This window comes from Haemaphysalis longicornis, unplaced genomic scaffold, assembly GCF_048455015.1.
Source record: "Haemaphysalis longicornis isolate Haplotype H1 unplaced genomic scaffold, Haemaphysalis longicornis Haplotype H1 scaffold_1, whole genome shotgun sequence".
NCBI classification, from domain to species: domain Eukaryota; kingdom Metazoa; phylum Arthropoda; class Arachnida; order Ixodida; family Ixodidae; genus Haemaphysalis; species Haemaphysalis longicornis.
In genome coordinates this window covers 45,699,307-45,716,819 of record NW_027526203.1, presented here as the reverse complement: position 1 = coordinate 45,716,819, position 17,513 = coordinate 45,699,307, and the positions used below count along the sequence as shown (strand labels likewise).

The 17,513-nt window shown below is 44.0% G+C and overlaps 1 protein-coding gene across 1 annotated transcript in view; it reads right to left on the bottom strand.

The window, feature by feature from the left end:
- Positions 1–2,328: 2,328 nt before the first annotated feature.
- Positions 2,329–17,513, bottom strand: part of LOC144176137 (RNA pseudouridylate synthase domain-containing protein 1-like) — a 66,362-nt gene continuing 51,177 nt past the window's right edge. The window contains exon 3 of the mRNA XM_077705197.1: positions 2,329–4,593. Coding sequence (XP_077561323.1) covers positions 4,225–4,593 — 369 coding nt within the window. The 3' untranslated portion in view covers positions 2,329–4,224. The remainder of the gene's footprint in view (positions 4,594–17,513) is intronic.

Below are 17,513 nucleotides of genomic sequence, written 5' to 3'. Positions count from 1 at the left end.
ACGTTCTTGGCTTAAGTGTTTTCGCATGATGGATACCCTGACAAAACTGTCTGTGACAACCTGCCTCACTTTGCATCACTTTATAGCAGCTCTTCAAGACTTATGGCATCAGCTTCACGTATTTGCCTCTCTACTATCCTCAAGCCAATGATCTCATTGGCTCAACTGTACATAAGAGTCTCGTGCAATTTGCCGTCGTAGAACCTCATCCGTGCCACTATTAATAGCGCATCTGGGTGCCTACCAATGCATGCCAGTTACAACCATGGGAAACGTCCCAGCTATCGTTTATGGGAGGCCGCCGCCTGGGCTGGGAAAACAATTTTTTGCGTGGTTTGGCGGCACTCCACTGGGTCTTGTGCCGTGTGCTACAGCAGCTCCTGACGGGGTTCAGCAGCGGTGGTACCTTTGGTCCAGAGCTCCAACAGTCTCTGCTGCCATGCATGCCCACTGAACCAGACCGGTGTAATCTTCACAGCGGTCAATGGCCAGCAGTGCCTCCCATTTCTACACATTCGGGTTTTTGATCTTGGGACAGCCATTGTGTGTTGGCATTCCCATGTGGTGTGGTAGAGGGCGGGGTTTTTGATTGCACCATGGGCACGTGTCTGCACATTAAGTCAGGTAAATTTTGAACAGTATATGTTTAAGTTTGGGAACGTGCCTGCTTGCAGCTATTTCTAGTCGGTGGCTTCTGCCCCCCTCAGGGATTCATGTGGGCATCTTATTCTGATACCAAGGTAATATGCCAGTGTGGCCGAGTAGTCCGTGGGTACTGGCGTTGCTTCTCCGAGGTCAAAATCATTGGGTGTTCAGTTTTTAGTACAGCCTCAAGCTACCCTGTCCCCCTCTATGTTCCCTGCTATCCCCGAGTGCGCCGGTTCTCCCTGGATCTGGTGTTGGATTGTACATTGGTGCCCCGGCTGTTGGGATATGCCACCTTTATCAAGGAGTGGGAGGCTGCCGAGGACGTCTTGACATGGTCGGGTATCCATTGCCTGACTTCTTAGAAAAACCTACCGCAGAACTCTCGTATTTTCAACAGCATGTGGAGGAAACACAAGAGTGCAGCAGGAACTACACAGATGTCAGAAGGGCCACGAGAAGGACAAACATGGCAGTCAAGGAACTGATGACTGCAGAGAAGCCAGTTGTTGCATTCCATGGCGACCTGTTGTTCAGCAGACCCCACAAGGCAGTGAGCCATGATGTACTTTTGGGCAGACAAAAAATATTGACATGTGTCAAAGCAGTCAAACGTACCTGCAGCCTCCAGAGCACTCTTTAGTCGGAGAAACCAGCAATGTACCTAGCAGTGTGCCTGTGTAGCCACCTCGATGTGCCGTGGCTTTGGTGCTTAAGGCCCCTAAAAGTAATTTTAGGGGCCTTACTGGTGCTGTGCTTGCAGCGCTCTTCTGCTCGGCCAAGCGATGAGTCTGCCAGTGGCTGTGTCCAGTGACGGGTCCAGGTAGGCCACAATGGGCAGTGGTTGTGCCCGTGCTCCACCCCCAGAGTGCGTGCAGCTCCCCTTTGGCAGTCGTGCTCTTCCCATACAAAGGCCATAGATTTACACTTCGCACAGGTTTCTAAGACTCGTTTACATTTCGCCAAACACAAGTAAGGTTTCAAGAAACAATTTGTGATGAAAGCGTTTGATAAATACAACTTGATTCATTTTCCCCAATGTTCCAGTTCACACATATAAAGATTGCACACAATACGGGCCGTCTGGGTCTCTGCAAATGCGTGGAAGAAAATAGCATGTTTTCATTGTCAATGATTTCAAATTGATAAAGCGACAAATCAGCACCTTGGTAAGGTCCCATAGTGACATAAGAAGTCCAAAAAGAGGACTTGAGACAAGGAAGGCACAGGGCTGTTGCTAGAGATCGAAGACGCAGGATAGTACCGGCCTGGAGTCTTTCGTCTGGAGTCCTCTTTTTGACCCTTTTATTTCAATATACGGTACTACTTTGGCATGGAGTGCAGAAAGTTTGCTGATTGGTTTATAATTGTCAGGCTTTTCGACATCACCCTCAAAGTTTTGAATTAGGTTAGCATTTTCAGTGTTGTAAAATCTAAATTTACAAATACTTTTGCAACCATCCTTTAACAAATAAAGTAATTCTGTCATTTCCTGCTGCATCCTGTCTCCACCTTTGCTAGCACCGTTTCTTTGTCTATAATTACCCATAGAAGTTCCCTAACCAAATTAGCCCTGTCATAAAATCCCCCTAAGTTACAACTGCTAGCATGAAACTGGAAGTAAAAATCATTCTGATTTTATTTTCACGTGTATACGGTTCGTTACAAAGCCACTTTCATCACCAGGTACCATGTATCTGCAAACACAAACTCGTTCTAGTTGTTCCTAAAAGCACCCTTTTCTCTAATGTTTTCTCAATCTCTGCCTTGCTGCAGGCATGAATGTCGCTAACCTTGCTTTTGGGATTAAATTTCCGAACCTCAACCGATTCTGTCTCATTCTTCAAGCTTGGAACCTTCATACTTCACCATTTTTTAACAAGAACCTCTCTTTTCTCTCATTTCTAGTCTGTTCTTCCAACAGCTGCTGCTGATTTTTAAACTATCATAGCCAGACTGTAAACCATAACTTGCTATGCTCACCCTCTCATCCTCACCTGTTAGGCACACGAACTCAATGTCAGCATTTGTTTGCACCCCCTATCTCTCACTCATTCAAATTTTTTTGTCCACTCACTGTGGTGTTTAATGTGCATTTTTAAAGACCTTACAAAATGAACAGGTGACATTATTTTAAATCATAAAAATGGGTAAAAAAGCAGTGCTTTAACAAATGGTGCTCCGGCATGGTCTTCTTGAACTGAGCTGCCACTGAGCAGTTACAACTCCTAGGGCAGGGCACTGCTCTGCACAGGAACTGAGGACAGAAGAAGAAAACACCAGAGGTGCTTGTTCCTTCCTTTTGGCCTCTGTTCCTCTGCACGTTCTACCTTTCAGTAAGGACCAACTGGCCCAACGTCAGGTGTGGCTTCTTACAGCAAGAACGATGCACTGGTCTAGATCTATATTAGACATATTTGTCTCGTTCTGCTTTTTCTGTTGGGTTTTCTTTATATACGAGAGTAATTTCTTGTAATGTAATCCTTTTATAGTGACCTGTTCTTTTTTTTCGCCCTTGTGTAACCGATGTCGTACTTTGCTTTGCTGTAATGGTGTATGCCATAGTGGTGTCACATTTCCCTTTTTGTAATGCAAGCAAGATCGTGACTGCATTGTCGTAATTGCATGTTGCCATGCTCTGTAGGGCACAGAAACCTTGTTGAGCTCTTCAGAGCTTTTATTTCCAAAGACCACTGCTCTCTAGAGTGGAAATGAACAAATTTAAATTGAAATCTGATCCCTTCAGCCCTGTAATGCAACACAATAAATCTTGAGCCCTGGTAGTTCGGCACAATCATGACAGTTGAACATGGATCACTCTGCACATTGGAAGACCTTGCGTATATAATTTGAAAATTCTCTTCTTAGTTTTTGAGTGGCTTCTAAGGCACGGTAGAAGCTGTTTACGACATGTCTTTATTAGAGGTATTTTCTGTTACTGAATTCGAGACTGAGCACTGGCCATGTATCTGCACAACTTTATTTCACAGTGGTGTGAAATTCGCAGAATAGTTTAGAAAACTGACTCCTGCCACATGCTTGAGATGAAAGATTGAAACTAAAGCAGAAAAACAAAATGGGGGGGCTGCTTATGTGACATAAAAAATGCATTCCAAATATGTTTCAATTTTCTTTAATATATTTCAATGTGCTAGCTTGACATAACGTACTATAGTAATAAAAAATAGAGTGGTTTTCGCAATTTTATGCTCGTCAGTGCCCTTTTTGAGGCTAATAAAGTAGCCGACTGATTTTTCAGACCTGGAGGGGAACGAAAAATAGTGCGAATAAAAGAGCAGTCCAAAAAATCCGCGAGTCATTACTCCTATGGGACAACTGGCGGTTACTCAGTAAAGTCCGAAATATCCAGCAAGGCAGAATTTTTGTAGTCCGAAAAAACGGTCGGCTACTGTACTCAAACATGGGGATTGAGTTGCCAAAGCACCACTTGGGCTACCATCCAGACCATGTGGTAACCACAGGACAGGCACGGCTTCCTCGGAAAGTGGCTTGGCAGCCCAGTCGTCTTTGCGCACAGTGGTGGAGACTAAGCTTGCCCAATACTTAACCTCAGGCTGTTTATTCCATCTTATCTGCTCGCAGCGGTCGCACAAACATCCTCCAAGGCAGGAAGAGCCCCGGGCACTCAAACTGCTCAAACACTTTGTCCACAGTCACGAGATCTGGGCCAGCAGTCCCGACAGCACCATTGCCGGGGAGGCAGTCCCTCCAGGCCGGCAGTCGACAGAATGGGTGCTCTCCACCAGTGTCCACGTTGATCACCTCCAGGTGTGTGGGCAGCCGCAGCGCCCAGGCATGCAGGTACATGCGACCATGCTGGGCAGCATCCGTCCCACCATATGTGGTGTCGCCAATCACAGGATGGCCCAGGGCAGCACAGTGCACCCGCAGCTGATGTCGGCGGCCCGTCAGCAAGCTCAGCGCAACCTGCAAGCGACCAGCACAGCAATCACGCACCCACTTAAAGGGACCCTGCAACACTTACCACCGACTACTCGGAATGTATTTTGGGGTAAAGTCTATTGTCCCAGCAATCTCCTCCCGCAAGAATTATAAAAATCCGTTCACTATCACCGAAATTACGCGCGATGAAAAATCGCGCATAAATGTTCCCTCTCAACTCAACCGCGGACAACATGACGAAAGCTGCGCACTCTTTCCCGGAGAGGGGGGCGGCGCGCGGTGTTCTGTTCGGCGGCCTTCGATATGTCACAGACCGGGGAGTTTCGTCCTTTTCCCCGCAACGTGGACGGGTCTATTTCCGGTCTGGTGCCACAAAAAAGCAGGCATGGTGGCCTGCTCGCAAGCACGCGCTCAGGCTGGTAGGGCGTTTTCAGAGCAATAAACGTTTGTTGTCAAGTGGGCTCATTGAAAGTGGAATATTTAGTTCGCCACTCAAACTCCGCGCGCACTCAAAACAAAAGGAACACCAAAAGCATGCGGACAGGTTCAGACATAGAAGAGGTTCATACACAGCGCCGGCGACGGCTGATCGTCACAGGAAATGCCAGAATTTAGCCGCGAAGTTGACCAGCGACAGCCAATAGGACAGCCAGGACCGCCACGGTCCGATTGACGTCGCAGAGGCCATGCCAGGGGTGCATAATGAGGAGAATTGAAGAGAGCGTGGTTGGTTTTTCCGCGTCTTTCACGGCGATTTGTGCGCTTACCGCTTCACGTGCGCATGTAATATTTGGCTCAGGTGTTCCTGGAAGTCTAATCTAAATGTCGCGCAGGTTTACTTGCACTGCATGAAGAGTGTTGCAAGGTCCCTTTAAAGGAAACCCAGCAGTTGCGCCCTGTCGTCCGTTTCCTCTTCCAAAGTGTGTGAGTGTGCGTGCTTTTGCACAGCTTTCCCTATGAAACAATACCAACTTGCTCAGTGTAAGTGGTGCTGAATTCATTCATTATATCCACAGTTTGTAATAAGTGAAATCTACAGATTATTTCTTAGAAAGTCAGTTTTATCTCCAAAACGTCAATGATGAATGCTTCCTTCAACAGTGAGCACAAACGTGACAAAAAAATGGCCAAGTAATGCCAGAAGAGCACTACTTCTTCTGTCATGCACGGTAGCACTACAAGGCAGGCCCTGTTGCAAGCTCACAGAGACATGATGCACTTTTTGAGCCCTCCACGCTCTGAAAGGAAATTTTAAAGTGAGTTCCCAACATTGGTTTTCAACATTCCTCCTCCAGGCTCACGAGAAAGAGTGAGCACGCAAGCAAGCCATCTCCAGTTTCCCCTCACCTCCCTTTCTCTCCTGCCCAAGGAACCCACATGGCAACGTTCACTTCCAACAGACCTTATGCAAAAGTGCTGCCATCTGTCGAAGCCACAGTGAACCCTCCTTTCGACGCCATGTTGAAGGATAGCACCGGTCACCGGTACATGTGCTACACATGTGTTTATTTGGGTCTTACTGACTTGCTGCCCGTCTCGTAGCGTTTGATCGCACGTAATGACTTATGAGCGGTGTGTGGACTTGTCTGTGTTGCCCCAGTACCCAAACAGCTTCGCGGAGACATATTATGCGTCCAAAATGCAATCGCAGCGGCACCACGAGCGCAGTTACAAGTTTGCCAACGAATCGTATGTTTGCCTGCCGACCATGAAAATGAAGCGGTGCAGCAGGTAAGTACGCTTGCTTCATTGCTATTTGTACGTGCTTTTAAGTTTGCGCAAAAGTTCTTATACGGTGCCTAGAATGAATTATATCATCTCTTGGCCTAAAACTTACCGAGCCATCAACGCCGCTTGCAAATCAAAGTTTTGAAAAATCAGTCGCCTGGACAGCTGCAACACGCGACTTTTATTTCACTTTATGTGCGTTTCTTAATTAATGCAACAAATATTGGCTGATGGCTCATGTGTGTTCAAGTCGCGCTGGGGGTATCATGTTTTGCAACAAACTGTGTTGCATCTCCCGTATAAAAGCGAAAAAAATCAAGAAGTGCTCGCTCGTTCATTATTCAACTTTGCGCTTGCTCTTTTTTTAACCGCAATATTGGGTCGTTCGCAAAAAAAAAAAAGAAGATAAACGAAAGCCTGTGTTGTCCAAAAAAAAAATACTACTGCAATGCTACACCCCGGTGCAGAGTGAATTAGCAATTGCAAATCGTTTTGCAAGGAAAAAACGAAGGAATTCTTGCCCCGATACTAAATGAAATACCTAGGTGCAGAGTACAAACGATCGAGCGCAATTGGGGAGGAATTGAAACTGGTTTTCATAGAAATATCACGACGGACTGTGTGTTGGCTCTGTCGCACAAAAACATACTTCTGTACGTCTCATGCACAGGCGAATTGTTTGTTCCAGGGACATTAGTTGTCATGCAAAGCTGTTACTGCAGTTCAATTTTATAATCGTGACAAGTGATTCAACCACCAGCTACCCTGTTTATTCCCAAGGGTTGCATTAAAGGCCATGTCACACTGTAGTAAAAATTAGAAGCTCTGTATTCCCGCTCTCCTCCCTGCTCGTAATTTTAAGCGCTTATGTAGTTTTTAAACAGGTAATGCTTCTGTGTCTGTATTTAATTTCAAGGGTTTGTTTTTTGGTTGCAGTGGCTCTGGTCCAGCTGTTGCTGTGCATTATGCCCGTTACCGGAGCCGGAAAAAGAATGCATACCCGTACACTGTGAACCTAACCTTCACAATGACCCGCAAAGTGGAGCAAGCTTCTTTGAACAGCGAGGGATTTTTTCTTTTTTTGCGCTCGGCGTGTTTTCTTGGCTCTTGTTGTCTGACTGTGCCAGATAATCGTCATTCATGGCAAGAACAATCACACATGAAGCAATGGGTGGGGTTCAGCACGGAGTTTGTTTACGCAACCGCTCAAGCATATTATACATTGCATTTGGTGCAAGCAGAGAGTGCAAAACTTATCGCAGAAGATCTTCTTTATTGTGGGCACGTAAAATGATTCTTGAAAACAGTACAGAAAGTACATCAGGCCATAGAATGCAGCAGCTAAGTTTGCCTTCAACTCACAAAGCGTGTAAACACAGGTGTTGCAGCCTCTCTGTTCGAACACCAGTTGACACTTTCGCCTTCCGAAGGATGAAATAATTTCAAACACCAAACAAGCAAGAACCAACGCTAACCTATCAGTATTGGACACGCATGCGTTAGCCATTTGATTTAGTATTCGGGGTAAATTGTTTCAGAGCCTCGATCGCGTTCGCACTGATCACCGTAGTAGCAGCCCGCAATCTCCACTGCATTAGTGCGAAGTAAATGACTGATTTAAGACGAGCCGGCGGTTCTTTGGTAACACCTTTCGTATCACACAGATTGTTATTGTCATTATTACATGGACGGAGCTAACACAAATACGATCCGCAGCGCACGCGACACGCATACACAAGAAAGTAGCAACGCGCACGTTTGTTGCGGCACCTGCGACGACACCACAAACGATATAATACTTTATCTTCTAGAGTTCTTACCTTTCTCCCTTGAGCATCTTTGCTCCACACACAACAGTATGTGGGCATCCTGGTGAACAGAAAACACCAGTTCGCCGAAACCTATCCGCAGTCAGATGCTCCGCTTTCAGGCTGGACCCTTGAACATGGCGGAAGTGCTCGCGGCGGCCGTGAGATGGCAGCAGACACACAAAAGCAGAATTCTTTTTTCTTCTTTTTTCCCGCATCAAGCTCTCTTACTGGCTACTATCAGCTTTCAAATCAGTTCAAAAGGTGGCATTTAAACCTCTCTGACTGCAGAGCAGTTTCAAAGGGGCGACTAATTCTTTTTGGCACAAGGTCAACAAAGAGCAAAGAGCGCCAGGAATTTAACTACTTAAAAAAAATGGGATAAAATAAAAAGGAATAACGATCACACTGTTAAAGTAAAAATTAGAAAAGCTAAAAGACAGTTAAGAAGGCTGGAGTCTAGGAATAGGTTGTGATCATGCACAATACAAAACGCCTTGTAAAAAAATTTCGTCTCTGCTAAATGCTTAACTCTATCGCTACCGCCGGAAAATTGACTAATTTTAGGGGTCCAAGAAAACATTTTTTTCCTGCTAAAAAATTGGTTAGGCACTAATTGCAGGAACACAAAATGCGGATTATTTAACGGCCTTTCCAATAACACCAGTTTTTTAAAGGTTTTTATATATCATAGTTGTAAAAAAAATCAAAATCAAAATTTTTGTCAAGTTGTCGAAAAAAATGATAAAAAAGGAGTTGTGTTTATCAAACCACCGGTAGTAGAAAAAAATTAGAATATACATTTTGTAGGGAAACATTTCAAAAACACGCCCTAGAAAAAATGTCGACTTGCGTGGAACAGTTTGTCAGATATAAAAAAAAATGTTAGCATGCACGGTGCTCGTGTCATGCGGTGAAGCCCAACCTCCAATTCAAAATGTGCAATTTCTGGTGGTTTCCTGGAATAAATCTGGTGGTTTGTCATTATCAGAAGCATCAATTTGCATACATAACGTAAAAACATCATGTCAATGGCTGAATTTGCATTTACAGCGAGCACAATATTTGGGACTAGCACGCGATGCGGAAAAAAACATGCATGAAGTTGAAAACCGAATGCCGTGGCTGATGCTTGTTGTCGTTCACGGTCAGTTATCTCTCAAAACATAAAGCTGAGCTTTATTATCATCTTCTTACTCGCAATTGTAGCCTTGCTCGCAAAAATGAGGTACGATGAGCTAGAATCGTGCCCTGCGATCTTTGGCCTAGTAGCAGTTGCGCGATGAAAAAGATCAGCACAACGAGCCTCCTCTATTGCAGCGCCACCTAACATTTTTCAAATGAAACAGTACAAAAACTTATCGGAGACTCCGTCCGAATAGACAGTTCAACTAAGCAGCAACATTAGACACCCGGATATACCCTCGCATGGAAACGAAACTGGAAGTCGAACAGCTGGCAGTGTAAGGCCGGTTTGAAGCGCTGTCCTCGGCGGAACAGATATCTGGCGACTGGGTGTGATCTTTTGACTTGCATCTGAAGTTCGTATCGCAGAAATCGGGTTAGGGTGCGGGAAATCAGGAGCGCTGTGCTATGTTCGAGGATCAGTCGCGGACGCTCCAGGCACCATGGCAGGTAGCCTTGAAGTTGGGTAACTGCGTAGTAGCGCTAAATATGAATTTCGCGATGCAGAAACGAAACCGAAACTATTGTAAACTGTTTGCGAATGGTCCTGGGGTAAGTAGAACTACCACAGTACTTAGAACAACGTGCGCAAAGGCAATAAAACTGCCTAAAATCATAAAGTAGCTTTGCAACCAGGCACTGCTTGACATTTTCAGCCGGTTTCTGGGATTATTACTGTCAGAGGGTGAACTTGACGATTGAAAATCGTTTGCTAGTTCCCCATTCATGCCCTGATAGCAAAAAACAAGCGCTGGTGCAGAGTAATTACGAGTTGCACGCATTCTTCGTTGGTAGCAGTGACGCACGATGACCACGCCCCTTTTCCACACCCAGGTGATTCAAAAGCGTGTCAAAAATCACGTTTCCGTCGCAAAAATGAAAACAAAACTGATTTTGAAAGGCCATTTTCTGATCTAACTCCGAACAGCTTTACTTGTTCGAGAAACGCCTGGAACGCTATGAAAAGGCGCTCCCAAAAGTATCGATCAAATTGATCGATTTTGATAGGCGCGGTAGCGAAAGAGTTAAATGGCCAACTGAACTAAAAATTTCGACAATGGAAAAATAATGTCATCTAATAGTACACATGAAAAGAGTGCGAAATGCAAAATACTACATTTCAAACATGAACGCGGGCGACGCAAACGGCTCACAACATTGGTGTTTTCGGAACCGAAACTTAATAGAAAAGGCGGCCATTACCGGCTGCTCAGAGCCGCCTTCAAATACGCATGGTAGCATCTCGTTTCGCACTGTTATTTCCACAGAAGAACTCCCACTAACGTTTGCCCAGGATAATGGAGTTAGGCGCAATTCCAACATCGCGTTGTTATAAATCAAAATGAAGTAGGCCATACGACAGTTATTTTTCCATCACAATAACTGTCGTAGTAACAATCCTTGGCATTAAGAGTAAAAAAAGCGGGCCCTGGTTTACAAAGCTAGTTGCTTGTATGATATTGAAAAGCAGCTTTGGTTAGCCAGTGCCTCGGCTGTCACATCGCTCTCTTTGAAGGGAATAAACCGCACGCAGGCGGAGATCAATCACTATTTTTACTATACATTACTTGCAAACAGCATCGTGAATATCAGCCCAGTATTTTTCGCCTTGCTGCACATTGAGAATAGAATTATAAAAGGAATCTAAAACTATAAGCCAGCCTCCACAGCTAAATGATACACTAAAGCACAAAAAAAGTTACCTATCTGCCACTGTTTTCTACTTTCATCAAAGACATGTGCTGTTGAAAACATTTTACTTTCAAGTAAACTAAATTTAGTGCTCTACAAAGTAATATTTCATTTGGAAATTGAAAAAAATCAAGTTTATTGTTTATGAGAGGAGCGGTTTGTTAGCGTTTGCACTTTGCGAAGACGACGGCCGATATTTGTGCGGATGTAATTGTTACCATGAGCAAGGCTCATTTTGGTTCACTTAGTGAGTGAGGCAAAAGTCGCACAAATGTTTATACCGGTGTGTACAACTCCAGCCAGGTCGCAAAACTTTGAACAGGTCTAAGGGATTGAGGTGGTGTTGACCCAGCCCAAATATTGCAAATATTGGACACAGAACTGCAAGTGGTCAAGACTTCATAAAAGATCCTTTTTTCCTGTGATAGATGCAATAGGAATGACAAATGTAAGGCAAGTGTGCGTGTCGCACTATTTGTTTAGTAGAAATATTATTTCCAAGTAAAAAGAGTTTTGCTAGCTCCAAGCGTGCATATAGTTTGTAGGCTTCTAATCTCTTTTATAGCACTAAAAAAAAAAAGGCCGATATTGCTACCTATGCGGTTAGTTTAAAACATGTGATGGTGCCAGCGGTACAGCACGGTGGTGTAGCAGAGAAACCCTGGCCGAACACGTCCCTGCGCCCAGCGGGGCGCTGTGCAAGTCGCCGGAGAAGCGCGAGCTCACGGGACAGGTTCCCCAACCTCCGTCACAGGCCGCTCAGAACTTGTTTCGGCGACTCTCCGCCAGGTACAAATGTTGTCTGCTTGGAGCTACTTTGAACGACGGTACCTAGTGTGCGGTGTGCTTACGAAGCTCAGGATTTCACCACGGTGATTTTAAGAGCTTAGATTGCTTATTTGGATCAAATTCGGACAAAAAAATTTGAGTGCAGTTGGCCTTTAAGAGTGTGCCTAAGAGAAAACATGGGTTTGCCAGCTAAAAATTGTGATGGATGTACTGAAATGTGTTGTCTGAAGAGTTCTGGAAAGTGTTTGTGTCGTGTAGTGTCGAGTGCCTTATATTAAAAAAGGATGTGGATTACAGACAGGTGTTCTACACACCTCCTTCACAGGGGTCTTGACGATCCAGTGAGCAGGTGCGAGTGTGTTGCACGTGTGTGGCCTATCTGTAACCTGGCTAACGCAACTTCCGTGAATCTGTAATGTGAGTCAATTGCGTATCATTTTAAGTGTGGTTTTATCATGTGAAGTTGTTGAATTAATAAATCAGGCACTCGTGCACAGCACCCGGTACTTTTAAGGAGCTACCACCTCCTGCCTTCATGTTGCCATGGCTTTTTAGCACCGACTCTCCCACTGATGAAATGTCGAACATATTTCAAATCAAACTGATGAAATGTCGAACAGCACCCATCTTGTGCATTTTTCTATGTGCTTCATCCATTTGCGCTGTAACGCTGCAACATGTCAATCATATTCCCGCATGATTTGCACTTCACATGATTTGTGTTCGTTGGGTCTGGCGAAACCCTGTATTTGTACGGCTCTTTGCTCGGCCACAACTGCATGACAGACTTCAACTATGTCCACATCCACCATTTGCCATGTAAAATCAAATGCACAGGAAGCATATCAGGTGCAGCAAACACACAACAAGTGAGCATCCACATGCTACAACGGAAGATGCAAGATGCAGAGCAGAAAACGGATTCCACTGCATTGTATCTTGACATGGATTGGAATGCAGAAAAATGCAGAAATAGCTTCTTATGCTGATGACAACTGTTTTTGCTACTGGCGCATCTGAGACAGAGCTAGAGGAAAAGGCAAATAATGCATGAATTGAATGAAAGAAGTGGGCAATGCAAACCGTTTAAAAATAAATGGCCATCAAACAAAAGTGGTCCTCTTCCTAATGAGGTGAAAAACACTAAGAGAAGTCAATGTTCATTTAGACAACAAAATAGAAATAACAGAGTTATTTTTTGCAAGTATCTAACTTGGAATGAGCAAGTGGGTTGTATCCAATCTAAAGTGCCTTCTGCAGTTGGTGTAATGAATAAAATGCAGCATATTCTTCCCGAGGAAACCCGCCGCGGTGGCTCAGTGGCTAAGGCGTTGCGCTGCTGAGCACAAGGTCGCGGGTTCGATTCCCGGCCGCGGCGGCCACTTTTCTGATGGAGGTGAAAAGCAAAAACGCCCGTGTGTGCGAGATTTCGGCGCACGTTAAAGATCCCCAGGTGGTCAAAATTAATCCGGAGCCCTCCACTACGGCGCGCCCCATCGCCTGCGTTGCGTCGGCGCGTTAAACCCTACAATCAATCAATCTTCCCGAGGAAGTCGAACCACTGCTCTACAATGCATTGGTGTACTCCATTTTTCAGTACTGTTGCATCGTGTGGGGCACGGCAAGAATCACTCAACAAAATTACACTTGCTTCAAAAGAAGGCTATGCAGCGCATTTCAAATATACCCTTTTTTAGTCTACCAGCCAGCCTTTTCTAAAATATGGCATTCTCCCAGTGCTTCCACTATATAATTACCGCGTCCTAACAATGTAAGACCATTCATGACATGTTTATCAAAAGAACAGAAAAAAGCCAAACTTTGTATGACAAAGCATGCAGAAAAATGGTTTGTACATACTCTCCAAACCAGTTCAGGGTTCATACGGGCTTCAAAAGCAAAAATTCAAGGGTTTTCAAGGACTTTCAAGGACCAGAAAACCCATTTTCAAGGCCTCCATCCAATGTTTTATCTGAGATTATTTATAACTTTTTCAACACAATTCCAAATTTTGCTATTGCCCAATACCTAAGCACATTAGTTCACATTTAGATAGGCGCTAACGGGTTTGTGAATGCTCCCCCAGCTTTATTTTTTATTTCACAGTTGGTATTTAGAGGTCTTTCCTTTTTCTTGGTGTTTTTCTGAGGCTGTTTGATTTCTAAACTTCATTAAAGTTGCCTGCCTCTTCTTTGTCAGCAAGAGTATGAGCTGAAATTAAATCGGCAAGTGTTGCTGCAAGGCAGGACGAACTATGTACGCGTCCACCATTTGCACATAAAAGCAAACGCAGATGGAGCGTATCAGGCACAGCAAACATGCAATGAGCGGCCGTCCACAGACTAAATGGAACATGCAAGATAGAGAACAGAAGCCGGCTTTCACTGGATTGTATTGTGACATGGATTCTATTGAGGAGTGCTGCTCCCAATGTTGCCTCGTAATAATGACAATCCACCAAACTCGTAATTTCACGCAATACACTGAAACTTGATTGTTACAATGTTTCTTTACATTTGTTAACACCTAAAATCCACGACAAACACTTTAAATTCTTGTGAAAAGACAGGGCCATTGATTCTCTCCGGAAAAATCAAGGGTATTCAAGGACCATTTAAAAATTCCAGGACTTTCCAGGCCTTGAAATTGACCCTTCTAAATTCGAGGGTTTTCAAGGTTTTCAAGGACCTGTACGAACCCTGCAGTTATGACACGCAATCATTACCCTTTAGTTTGCCTGCTCTGCTTAACAAGTTGAACTTACAAATTTTGCGAATTGTCTAATAATGCGTAAAAATACCTATGCAGTTTTTCCATTTCGCCAACCTTGTGTTTTCTCATAGGCATTAAATGCCTCAATCTAGACAGCTAATCACGTGAGAGCGCGGGATTGGAATACACGTTGATTTTGCCAGTTTATTCTCAGTTCTCTTTTTTTTTTTTTTAGACACGCATGAAAGCGCACTATTAGGCAGAACTGTAATTTAATCATTCATTTTCAATATATTTTTATTTTTGTGTGGTTCCTGCAACTGTCGTTGCAAGATTTGGCAGATTTGGCTGTCACTATCCAAATAGGGTGACTTGTTCCGTTTGGTGATTATTTTGTTCTTTTTCTTTCAATAATTTACATTTACTTTTATAATGTTAAATGTATTGACATGTATTGACAAGGCACTACACAGTTCGCATCAAGGTACTCAGCAGAGAATGCTTAAGTGTGCATTAAAAACACAGGTTGACGTTAACACTCTGCCAAAATTTTATCGCCTTGGCCGTTTTTCAGTACCAGCTCTTATTTCACACAGGTGTGAAAATGGGGAGGGGAGGAGGGAGGTTTTGTAGAGTGGGCTGTTGGGTGGTTGAATTATTTTGACTCTCGATAAAATGACCACAACAAACGCAAGAGTTTCGCTTCAGCTCTCAAACTTCCATGCTGTCTGTCACTCATGGAAACAGAAGGCACAAAGTTTACAACTGCAGAAAAAGCATGTTAACTGTTGCGACGTATCCATGGCCACATGGTAATCGAACTCATACAAAAGTGTATTTTTCTTCAAAGCACACGCATCCGGGTATTCCACCATCAAGGTAGATGTGGAAACTGTAGTGATTGAAACCACTGGAAATAATTTACATTGGTAGAAACAGATACTAATACTAATAATTTTGTATTCTAATTGGGTAAAGCCAGGTGTACAACATTGCAAAAAGCGCCCATATCAATGAGGCCTATACCAAACCTTAGAAGCGTCTGACGAGTTTAAGTACCTGTTAGTGCATCTAATACCCCTGCTACACTGGGGTCCAAATGTTATTTGAACCAAATGTCATTTGACTCAAATGGGTTGCTTCAAATGCCATTCAGAATCCGCCCTGCTACACTACAATTTCGATGGCATTTGAAAGCTTTCACAACTGTTCGCTGTGCTGTAGTGGTGCTGTTGTTGCCCCGTTCCGTTTTCGTACACTAATACAACAATCAAACTTAGGAGCAGTCTGAGGCAGTAAAATGATATCAAATTAGAATAGGCACCAGTTTTGACTCTAAATATGGCTCTCTTGCGTTGTTTTTGTTTGTGTTTTTTGCAACTGACCCACTGGTTTTGAGAGTATGAAAATTAAATATGTTGATTTCGTATTTTAAGTAAATAAACAGTGAACAAAGTTTCACAAACAACAATATTTTGTTTGTTTTACGTACGCAAGTATTATATTTTTTATTGCCGATCGAAGACGCTGCGTCCGAGAGTGCTGGAAATGGCATTTGAAATCTTAAATGTCTCTCTCGGTGCTCATTTGGCTCAAATGTCATTTGAGCCAAATGGCATTTAAAAACCTAGTGTAGCAGCACAACTTGGCATTTGAGCCAAATGACATTTGGTTCAAATGACATTTAGACCCCAGTGTAGCAGGGGTATAAGAAACCAATACATCTCCTAAGCTTTGTTTCACCGCACATATCCGCACCCAACACCAACCAAACATTAAAAGCACTGAAGTAAACACGACAAAAACAACTGAAGGCTGCGTAGTCCAATGCGATGGCTCATTCCACTAACAAGGGGAGCGCCAAGTGGTCACGCCACCCGCCCAGCTGCCCAATCCCTACTAACTCGGTGCGTTAAGCTCGTTGACCCAAAATGGCGCCCTTGGCGGCACGGGACCATTCAAAGGTGTCTCCACACTGTATGGTGGTGCTGTCATCGAGGCACCCTACTGTATTTTGCAAGAAATCACCATCTGTTTATGTGGACGAGAGGTAAAACGCCGGCTTCATGTTTTAGATGTCACTAGTTTCAATCTCCCCAGGGGCGTTCTCTTCTTTTTTTTTTCTTTACGCTGCTCAATTTTTGTCATCCCTTTTTCTTTTTCGACTGTTGCTGACGCTTTTTCAAACTACAACTAATATTTCAGCAAAAGAAACGCCCCCGACTCACGCCGCCATTGATTCTAGTCATGGAGGTTCAGTTATCCACACTGAGAGCAACCCAGAGGCGACGTGGCAGCAGGCGCTGTGTCTTTGCTCATGTAGCTCAGCCCCACGAACAGATGGCACCCTACCACAGAAAATTTTACACCGAGCGAACTTCGTTCTGAAAGTTCCCTCCATACAGCCGACACGAGGTGATAAGCTGCTGTCGGTGCCTGTCGGCAGCTACGCAGCGCACTGCACGGAATTTATTCAGTTCAAACCGCTTCATCAAAAATAAATAAATAAATAAATAAATAAAACGAGCTGCTGTTGGCAACATTTCACTCACCAATAAGAAAAAGAGAGGAAAAAGGAGAACTACATTTGGCAGAATCGGTAAAAACAAGGTTGCAATACTGAGTCTCGATGCCAGTGAAGACACAACGCCAGCAAAGACACTGCAGTGCCTTCATTGCTGCATGACGTTTTACGTAGGCGGGCATCATTAATTATCGAAATATTTGGCGCAGGCACCTTGTTAGCAAAAAACAAAAAATAATAATAAAATTCTGGATATGAACTTTGATAATATGACTCTGAAACCGAATTTGTATACACTAGACAACCCGTTACAGGACTTTCCGTTATGGTAGCTTTTTTTTTTTTTTTCTTCTCACAAACGCAAGGTGGTTCAATCAGCACGGCCAATATGCCATCTAGCACTCAACACTGCTGTTTGTGTACCTATTTCCTAGCTCTCAGCTTCACCACAACACCTCGCGATGCCTGTGTTTACCTTTAACTGGACGACTATAGACAAGTCTCAG